The 10,926-nt window shown below is 48.7% G+C and overlaps 1 protein-coding gene across 1 annotated transcript in view; it reads right to left on the reverse strand.

The window, feature by feature from the left end:
* Nucleotides 1-7,685: 7,685 nt before the first annotated feature.
* The window catches only part of VWA8 (von Willebrand factor A domain containing 8), a 426,636-nt gene continuing 423,395 nt past the window's right edge, over nt 7,686-10,926 (reverse strand). The window contains exons 43-44 of the mRNA XM_045287091.1: nt 10,019-10,324; nt 7,686-7,880 (exon numbers count right to left, since the gene is read on the reverse strand). Of these exons, the coding sequence (XP_045143026.1) occupies nt 7,772-7,880; nt 10,019-10,324 (415 nt within the window). The 3' untranslated portion in view covers nt 7,686-7,771. The remainder of the gene's footprint in view (nt 7,881-10,018; nt 10,325-10,926) is intronic.

Raw genomic sequence — 10,926 nt, forward strand, 5'->3', positions numbered from 1 at the left:
GCTGCCCCCTCTAATGCTCCCCAGTGGCATTTAATTGTAACCGATATTTATACTCTGAGTTGATTGGCAAATGCTTCTGATGTTTCCTTCAGGAAAGGTTTTGATGCTCCCAAACACTTCCCTGGAACCTGGGAGAAGAGGGAAGGCTGGGGGGAGGACTCTAGGAGAGGTCAACTGTTTCTTGGAGTTAACATGCGCCCCTTCTCCACACTCTAGCCCCAGACCACCTTCAAAGTGTCCCACAAGCATCCCTGACTCTTACAGTTATGTAACCCTGTCATTCCAAAGCCAGTGTGCACAGGGACAGACGCGGCCTCTGTCTGAAGGTGAAAGCCCGGACCGTGCTTGTCTCAAGAGTGTTATTTCTCAACTTGTCAAGCATCTCCCCCCACGCCCTTACGCCCCCGGAAGAGAATTGTGTTTACCAGGACTGAACAGTGAAAAACAAAACAATTACGCATTGTGCGGCTGACACGAAAAGGTCAGCTCTTGTTCTGGGCGCACAGGAGTTTTCCAATTCCTGCTCCTCCTGAAGGCTGCTCTGCAGGCCAGCAGATAGGTAGGTGGCTGCTTGGGATTTAAGGCAGCAAAGGAAGAGAGTGGGTGGCGAGCTGCAGAACTTCTACTCCACAGCAATACCTGTTCGGCTGTTCGGCTTCTAATGATACTTGCCTACCTTTGAACAGCCAGATTCGACCAGTAACATTATTTTCTTTGGACAATTGCTACAGATGCCCCAATCCTCTGTACACTAGAGAGAGCTTAGCTCTTCCTGAAGACCTGTGCAGAGTTCTGGGGGCAAAAGTAATGCTGAAATGATGGGGTTCCTGTGAGCTACACAAGGGGCAAAGGCAGCTCCCTGAATGAGATTTAAGAACCCAGGGCTTTAGGGCTAGGGGTCATTTGGTGACATCTAGGGGGACTCGCCCAAGTGTATGCTGGCTGTGAGTGACTGAACAAGGGCTAGAACTTCCTTTCCACCAATTAATTTTACCCCAAACTGAAAAACCAAACCCGCTGTACCAAGTCAGCTTCAACTCTGGAGCAGAACTGTTCTCCTGTGTGCCACAGCATGTCCAGTGGCTATGGTCTCTCAGAAGCAGATCGCCAGGCCTTTATTCCCAGGTACCTCTGGGTACACTCACCCCCCAGCCTTCTGGTTAGCAACCATGCAGATGAACCATTTGCACTATGGGGCCGATTCCACCCAGCATTTGTAGATTCTGTCCGTGACGAGACAGACCATCAGATTCGTTGTTCCTTTGCCTGCAATCCTCTTGCCACGTTAAGTCTAAGGGAAAAGGCCAGGATGGCGAGAGGAAGGAACTTTCAGACATAACCCTTACAGAAATTGGTAGTTAACAATGTTATGATGTTAGTGGGTAGAGTAGGTTTTTGTTTTCTTAAATCATTTTATTGGGGGCTTGTACAACTCTTATCACAATCCATCCATTGTGTCAAGCGCATTTGTACATTTGTTGCCATCACTGAGCCCTTGGTATCAGCTCTTCATTTTTTCTCCTCCTTCCCTGCAAACCTCCCTCACGAGCCCTTGATCATGTATAAATTATTATTATTTTGTCATGTCTTACACTGTGTGATGTCTCCCTTCACCTACTTTTCTGTTGCCCCTCCCTCAGGGAGGAGGTTATATGTAGATCTTTGTAATCAGTTCTCCCTTTCTACCCCACCTTCCCTCCACCCTCCCAGTATCGCCACGCTCACCACTGGTCCTAAAGGGATCATCTGTCCTGGAATCCCTGTGTTTCCAGTTTCTATCTATACCAGTGTACATCCTCTGACCTAGCTGTATTTGTAAGGTAGAATTGGGATCATGATAATGGGGGGTGGGGCGGGAGGAAGCATTAAAGAATTAGAGGAAAGTTGTATGCGTCAACATTGCTATACTGCACCCTGACTTACTTGTCTCCTCCTCACGACCCTTCTGTAAAGGGATGTCCAGTTGTTGGCAGATAAGCTTTGGGACAGATAGGCTTTGGGTCTCCACTCCACATGCCCCCTCATTCCCAATGATATGATTTTTTTGTTCTTTGGTGCCTGATACCTGATCCCATTGATAACTCATGATCACACAGGCTGGTATACTTCTTCCATGTGGACTTTGTTGCTTCTGAGCTAGATGACCGCTTGTTTATCTTCAAGCCTTTAAGACCCCAGATGCTGTATCTTTTGATAGCCGGGTACCATCAGCTTTCTTCACCACCTTTGCTTATGTACCCGCTTTGTCTTCAGCAATCATGTCAGAAAGGCGAGCATCATGGAATGCCAGTTTAATAGAACAAAGTGTTCTTGCATTGAGGGAGTAGTTGGGTGGAGCTCCAATGTCCATCTGGTACCTTAATACTAAACCTATAAATATATGCACATAGATCTATTTTCCCATCCTCATATTTAAATATATTTACATATGTACATGCCTATATTTAGACCTCTATAAATGCCCTTTGCCTCCTAGTTCTTTCCTCTATTTCCTTTTACTTTTCTCTTGTCCCACTATCATGCTCAGCCTTCATTTGGGTTTCAGTAATTCCTCTGGGTTACATTGCCCTTGATCAAGCCCGACCAGGCCTCTTATGCTCTCCTTTCCACTGATTTTGGATCATTTGTTGTTCCCTTGTCCCTGGGTCTGTTTAACACCACTTCCTTTCCTTCGCCTCTCCTTTTCCATGTCTCCCATCCCCACCCTGTCCTGCCAGGAACCATAGGTTCCCTTGTTCTCCAGATTGTTTATCCCCCCTCTTATGTAGATAGACCTGCAGAGATAATAATAATCACAAAAACAAGACAGAGCAAAACAAAGCAGCAAAAGAAAACAGAACAACAACAACAAAAAAGTAGTAAAAGCCTGTAAATAGTTCAAGGTCTGTTTGTTGACCTTTAGGAGTATTTTCTGGTTAAGTCTGATGGGGCGCCTCACCCTGACCCCAAAGTCTATTTTTGGTATTCCCTCAGGTCTTCCTTGCTCTGTTCCCCTTGCTGTTCTGTTGCACGCCCTTAGTGTTTTGCCTCAGTGTGGTGGGGTCAGATCAGGCGCAATTCCCACACTGTCTCCAGTGTTGTCCCCTATAGGGCTATGGGTCAGTGAGGGATGTCATGTCTTGTAGTGGGGCGGGCCATATGGTCCTCTCTGTGCATTGGCAGCTCTGAGCAGGGATATTGTCCTCAAGGCTTGGTGGGCCAGGATGTGTTCCATACTCTCTTCCTCCCCCTCATGTGCTCCTGTGTGCTCTGATCAGACATGTCTCCCTAAGCTGTAGCTTCAGTGCTAACCTCAAGTACATTCTTATGGTGGGAGGGGCGGCTGTCCATGTCGTTGGGATTGGGGCCGGGCCCTCAGACCTCTCGGGTAGAGCAGTTTAAAAATAAAATTAAGTGGGGATTTTAGTTAATAATAAAGTGGAGAAGTTATATACAATTTGCTAAAGGCAGGTAGATATTTAGCTATTCCTGAGATGCTGCTCCAGGAAAAACCCCAAAACAAAACCTAACGAAACCAACAGAAATGCTGTCCGGGCAGGAGAAACCAGCTGAAGATCTGTGGAGTATTTCTTACAATGGTCAATGCTGGAAAGACGGTGGAGAGAGGCAACAGATAGGTGCCCCTTCCTGCCGCTCCATCAGCAGTACCTCTGCTGTATTCGGGAGGAGCTCAGTTGGGTCTGACCCTCAGGCACAGGAAAGAGCCACAGGGAACACACAATGTTGTCTGCAGACCACCATCACTTCGAAATGGCTTGCAGCGTGGAGGGACCTGCTGGCACCACGGTTTCTCCTCTCACGGTTCACAGGAAAGGATATAGTGTAGAGAATCCCATGATTCATCTCAGCATCTGACGGGCTCCAGGCCTCCCGCTCGGATCTGATCCGCTGTCTGTGGCTGTGAGAGCTTCCCCATCTGGGATGAGGTCATCGTTGGGGCGCACAAAGGGTTGGGGAACGTGTATCCTACTGCGGCTATTCATCACATTCACCCCAACTGGCCCCTCAAGGGGCCCGCTGAGCCTTCTCAGCATTCCTTGTGCTCGCAGTGCAGCATAGAGAGTTTAGGCTCTTTCAACGGATTCCCCCCTGAGGCACACAATGCATTTATTATAAGCCCGGACCAAAGGAGGGCTGGGAACAGCCCAGGGAGACCTGTAATTAAGTACATTTAATAATCAACGCACAGACTTCCTTGGTATCACGAGAAGTGGAGACAACCCCTTCATCTTCTCACTCTCTAAGCCCTACCCCCAAGAGCCTTTTCTTTTACAATAAGAAAAGCCAGGGGCTGTATGTTGGTTTTTTTGTTTTAAGTTAAAGGATGTCTGGTCAGTGCGGGGTGGGCAGGGGGTGGAGGTGGGGGAATTAAATTACTGGAGAACATTCTTTCTATATTGGGGGAGTGGAAAAAAAGACTACCATTTATTTACTCAAACAAAACGATCCAAACCCACACCATCGATTAGCTTCTGACTCACAGGGGCCCTGGAGAGGGTTCCTCCGGCAGCTGCATCTTTCTTCTGCAGAGCAGCTGGTGGTGGGTTTGCAATGCCCACCTTGCGGTTATCAGCCCAAAGCCTACCCCTCAGCGCCATCAGGTTTCTGCTTGCTCAGAGAGGTGGTTACCGATGGTGAGGAGTTGATGGAAGGTTGTCCCTTTCATCATTCACCCTTGGATTCTGGGGGCCAGGGTCCCTGGAGGGGCAAGGGGCGGGCGGGAGCTCCTTCAGCTTTGTGCAGCCTCACTCGTTCCAGTGCTCAGTGTGCAAGGGAGCTTTCCACAACTGGAGGGAGGCGAGGGCGTGTGGTGAGTCAGATGGTCCTTTTCCCAGAACAAAGAGGGCACTGGGAAAAGCGAAAGGGCAACAAGAGCTTGGCATCGAGGTTTTTCAGTGTGAGGTATGGGGTTAGGAGCAGCCCAGTCCAGACACCAGTGTGCATGAGGCTTGAATTCCAGCCTTGCCTCCGCCTGACTTGGTGAACAGAGCAGTTTCTCCATCGCCAAGGCGCCACTCTATTTGTAAAGGAAACACATTAACCCACTTACATAGGAAGTCACTTGTTTCCGTGTCCAGCTACTGAGTCTCAGTTTATCTGAGAAACAGTCAAAAATACCTCTTACTTGCGTTATTGTGAGGAGCAAGGTAAAGGACGTGCGATACCGTTTAATGTGACACCTTGCTAAGGAGCCCTGGGAGTGCAGTGGGTCTGACCCCACCCAGGAGCTCTTGGACAAAGACCTGGCGGTCGCTCCTGTAGAGATTCCAAGAAAAAAACACTTCTTTTCTTTACACTTTTTCTTGGGAGTTGAGTGAAGGTCTACTGAGCAGACCACCAGGTTAACAGTCGACAATTCACACACGTTCTGTGTCATCTCAATCTGCGGTCCCAGCACGTCCCATGTCTGCCCTGGGGTTCACTTGCTTTCCTCCTTCCCAGACCCTCCTGGACTCTTCTGTCCTTGGCTAAATGCTACTTGGCTAAATGCTATTGGATCGCAAATGGTTGATGATTCTGAGGTGTTCGTCCTGACTGACTGACCTGTGTATTGTCTGGCTGGAAATTAAGCCACCAGGGTGAGTTCAGTTCCAGACCTGGTGGGGTAATGAAGGGCCACAATCTCAGGGCCACCACCTAGCTCTATCTGACAGTAAGTCTGGCTCTTTTATGACTGAGGGTTTTATTTTGTGAATAAAATCTTTCTTCTGCTTTATCCAGGACCTCAAAATACCACCTCTTACTGAGCAGTTGGCAGTATTGGGCAGGCCCCAACCCAGTTCTTATGGTCTCAGGGTTGTGGGGAGTGATTATTTACGTTGTCCATGAGTTCACTGCATTCATTATTTCTTGTGTCTTTTGATTTTTGTCTCTCGTCTTTCCTCTGGATAAGGAGAGACCAATAGTTAACACTTTTAATGGCCACTCCCCAGCTTTTAAGGTCCCAGTCACTGATCAAAGCAGGACTGTGGAACATGGTCTTTGTGGGCCATGTTGTGCCAACTGTCCAATAGCTAAGAAGAGGTTATGTTTCTATTCTACTCTGTTCCGTCACATGAGTTGAAAATCAACTTGATGGCACCCAAAACAGTGGCTAGCTGCTGTTACTACTCTTTATTATGCAGGTTTTTTAAAGTACTTAAACCTGTCAGTGGTGAGTTGATTCTAACACATAGAGATGCTCAACTGTTACATCATTCTCCCAAAGAGCAGCTGATGGGTTTGAACTGCTGACCTTTTGGTTAGCCTATTGAGCATCCAACCTTACTGGTTAACCTCATACTGCATTGAAATTGCTTGTATCACTGGATGAATCGATGTGCATAGCATATTGGGCTGGAAAAACTAGACAAGCAGGGCAGGTCCCTGGGAATACTGCCCTGAGATGCTATTGCTTTTATTGTTTGACAGGGAGGTGTGGTGGGAAGGTGGCAAATGGGTGCGATCTTTTCTTCTGTCTTAAAACAATTAAAATGAAATCATGAATCTGTAGAGTTTCAACACATACTAGGGGGATGAGCTATCATTACTAACCAGTCTAGTTTCCCCAATGCCTGATAAAATTGCACACTGGACACCAGTCTCTCTCACCGCATCATTTTCAGCAGGGAGGAAAACATTGTTATTATGTGGTTAACTCTCGCTAAAGCATTTGGTTTGAAACAAAGTGGCATTGAGCCTAATGATAAATAGTGACTGGGAATAAAGAATTCTGAGAAAGAAAGGAAAAGGGGGGAAGGAAAAAAGGAAAGCTTTTCTTGACAGTGCACCGATAGCCCCGTTGCCATTCAGTTCAAGCATGCTGTCTTGGTTTTACTTTGCAGTAAGTAGTTTTTATGTGAATACTCTTATTAAATATCTTTGTTCTGGCAAGTATTGCATTATGGAGATCAAAATGGTCAACTTTTGGGAAGACCTGTAGGAGAAGAAGAGGAGAGAGGAGGAGGGAGGGAGGGGAGGAGGAAAAGGAGGAGGGAGGGGGGTAGGAGGAGACGGGGGAGGAGGTGAGAGGAGGAAGAAGGGGGGCAGGAGGAGGAGGAGGAGGAGGAAGGGCATGACATCACACTCTCCATCTTCCAGCCCAGGCAGCCTGGCGAGCAGGACATCTGCTGCTTCTTTAGCAAGAAGTCCTGTGAGGGGAGGGCAACGAAGGATCCTTTGATTCCTTTTGGCTTTTACACGAAAATGGAATTATTGAGAAAACTCAACTTTTTATGTAAAATACTGCTGTTGGAGGGCTTTCGGTGGTTAAATACTGTATAATCAGCGCTTTCTGGGCAACATAAAGTGGGGGGGGGCATTCAAAATCACGATTGGAGTAGACTGGGTGGCCTTTACACAGACGTACTGATCTCTGCATGCCCAAATTAGATGGGGGTGGGGTGGGGCATCCAGGCTTAGTTTGATGGCACCACTTTTGTTATGTGGGATGGCCAGCTAGTGCAGGAAAGCTATGGATGCTCTCGACCACAGGTTTCTGGCACCAGGCCCATGGGTCTTCCCACCACCTTCCTCCAACCCCGATCCTGTATGGAATGCAGGTCAACCCACTCTCTCAAAGTGACTGCTAAAGCCAACCGTGCTCGGAGACTTCCCCCGCACAAACGGCTGCTTTTCTGAATTCCGATGGCGGAGGAAGTCACCGCCAGGCTGCCACGCACGCAGGCACGCATGCACACAGCGTCTTCTTTCCTTCTGCGCGCTCTTTATTCACATCGCGGGGCGGATGCCGGGATGTGGCATCGTTGGGGGTGGGAGAGGGCACTTCTTATCAAACACTGGACAACAAGGTGGAGGTGAAGATCTGTTGTAAAATCTGAGGGATGTCCTTCGTGTCCATGGCAACAAAGGACCGGCCCGCGGGGAGCGTTCTCTGAAGCCTGCGGGATGGAAAGGGAAATTACCATTTCAAATCTTCAAATCGGGGCTCCCCCCACCCCACCCCCCCGCCCCCCGCGCGCTCTGGTCTGCAGAGGAGCTGCGGGCAGGAAGCGTTTACTCTCTTGGACCTGCACTTGAATGAGCAGTCACTAGGCAATGAAAGGCCAGGGAGAGGAATGGGGAGGCAGGGACGCCTTGGAAGCAGTGAACAGAGAGGAGAGTCTTTTTAGTCAGAAAAATCAGTCCATGTGTAAAGATTTTTCTTTTTATGATGGTCTTTTCCCAGTGCTTTGTGTTCTCCCGTCGACTGGAGGCCCCAGGGGCCAATCTGGGCGGGGAAGACAAGCTGACCTTACACCACACTTTCTGCTAGGAAAACAGCCTTCCAAAAACGTTGCCCATCAAATCCCTGGCGCCCTTGTTCTCTAGGCATCCGGTGCCTGTCCCCTCCTCCTCCCCTGCCCCTTCCCCCCCACCTCCCTGCATTACACAATGTGACATGCAACCTGCAGTATCCAATTGCTGCTTCGATGGCACCGGGGTTATAGAGGTTTATGGTAATTTTTTTTAAATGCCAACTTATCATTTGGAACAAAGGGCCATTTCTGAAGGCAACGGACACGGCAAGACCAGTTCTGGCCCAAAGAACGCCTCCTTTCATTCGCCTGCAAAGTTTTGCTTTGAAATGACATTTACTAAAAGTCCACCAGCTGGGTTGTAGCATACATTTGGCATGCCCAGTAGCCCCATATGGTATCTTCTGCCAGTGGGTGTTGGCCCTCTTCCCTAGGAAACCACAAGGGCATCATTGGGCTTTCTGCAAGTGTTCCAACAGGGTCTCTTCATGAGAGAGACAAACCAGCCTTCACTGAGCTGGTTATCTCTGTGCCCAGGCAAGTGCTAAGGACATGATGGGGCTGGAGACAGGTTTGGTGTGAATTCTCAAGGACATTGAGGTTCCCAAAGAGTCAAACTCGTGGGAATAAGAAAAATGCATCGTTGGTTTGCAATAAAGCTACTGTAATTACATGATCTGAGTCTGCTTTCAACATGGCTCTAGAAGGGAACGGTCAGCATTTGGGGAAGGACAGCTACTTCCAGGGCTCTATTCCAGGAGGGGTCCTGAAGGCATAGTGGTTACACTGTGGGCCGCTAACCTCAAGGTCAGCAGTTTGAAACCACGAGCCGCTCGTCTGGAGAAAGACGAGGCTGTCTATTCCAGTAGTCAGTCTCAGGAACCACAGGGGCAGTTTCTGCCTTGTCCTGTAGGGCTACTCTGAATCGGAACTGACAGGGCAGGGAGTTGGAGTTCACAGGAAAATGGGGGCAGGTAAGAGATGGCTGTTGGCCCCTGTGGCTCAGCCAGGGAACCCCCCTCCCTCCCTTTTTGTCTTTTTAATGAGATAGAATTCCCCTTGTTACTGCTCCTTACAGGCAGCTTAAGCAGAGAAAAACATGGCCTCTGTGTGTAATTCCAAAAGTTTGAGTCACAAAAGTGGTTCCAGATTTCTCCGTTCGGAAGACCCCCAACGGGGTATTTATGGTTTGACAGTAACTTTCTAGACTGAAGAGTATTTCTGTGTCGAGTCTTCCAATAAATACTCTCTCACAGTCTCCAGGGAGGAAGACAGGCCTTTCTATTGCTGTAAGAGTTTCTGTCTCAGAAACTCACAGTGGGCAGTTCTACCCTGTCCCACAGGGCCGTTGTGACTCTGCGTAGCCTCGATGGCGGGGAGTTTGGTTTTTCTAGTTCAGCCTGTAAGTGTTTCACCTGGGTAAACGTTCTATTTAATAAACAACACCCACAGAGTCTCTTATTACAGGAAAATAGTAAGTGAGTATGATTTGAACATGAACAGATCAGAACTGAGTTTGGGCACTTGAGTTGAAGTGCCTAAGTTACTATCCAGCTAATTAGTGGGCCAAACAACTTACTTATGAAAAAGAATTCATCTAAAATCATTGCTGCTGGTCTAAGCACTAGCCAACACATCATAGCCTCTCACCTTGAGGGAGCGATGGTGGCTCCTGGGTTTCCTCCCCTTTCCCTAATGCCCAGCACCACGCCAAGCCCATGAAGTGTCCGGTGTCGGGACGCAAGTCTCTGTGCACCATCATATGCTGAAATGACCCTCACCTGTTGGCCTGGTCGCCCAAGGAGCCAATGAAGATGGCAAAAGCATTGACTTTAGGGTTGCTGGTCAGGATCCGGGCAAACCTGTCCGGATGGATGCCATACCGGGACAGATTGGCGTCACTCAGGACAATGACAAAGTACTCATCCGCTTCTTCTTTGGCGATTTCCTTGATGGCGTGCTCTGTCCCCTCCAGCGTGTGGTCTCCACTCATGCAGAACTGAGCATGCGCGTGCATGGTCTGGGGGCAAGAGACAGAGCACAGAAAGTGGCTGAGAACCTTCTTTTTAAGGGACGTGATGACCTTTCTGTTGACCACGAGAAGGCACAGATATCAGTGGTTACAGAGGCACAGTGAGGACCAGGGTGCGTTCTATTGCATTTGCCATTAGAGTGACACACATGGCAAGGTCTGCCATGGTCACAGACTTGCGTGAGGGCGGGAAGCACTCCAACACGGTCACAGTTGGCACCTGTGAGCTCATGCTGCCGTGTAGAGTGAGAAATGGGGAGAAAACGGACGAGGCTAATTCTCAAAGTACTGTTATGAAATCATGGAAACGTTCATTGAACAAAAAATATCAAACATTGAGGCTACTGTTTCTCAATCTCTCCTCCATCTGCGTCTATACACTTCTGGGGGCAACATTTCTATTTCTCTGACTCCTCCCAGGGGCATTCTGTGCCCTTCCATTTACACGGTGGTCAACCGGCTGCTCTGGCACCGCCCCGCGCACCCCCCACCAGAGAGATCACCAGGGTTCCTTTTGAATGTTCTTTGTGCCTCAGGAACAAAAAGAAGTGGATGAGGCAAGAGCAGGGCTGCAGGGCAGATGGGGGAAGAGTTCCCTATGAAATTCTTGTGAGTCAGCCTGAGTCACCCTCAAAGAATGAGCAGGTGCGCTGTCAC

This window comes from Echinops telfairi, unplaced genomic scaffold (genome assembly GCF_000313985.2).
Source record: "Echinops telfairi isolate 266 unplaced genomic scaffold, ASM31398v2 ScPeMD7_11;HRSCAF=52, whole genome shotgun sequence".
Lineage (NCBI taxonomy): Eukaryota > Metazoa > Chordata > Mammalia > Afrosoricida > Tenrecidae > Echinops > Echinops telfairi.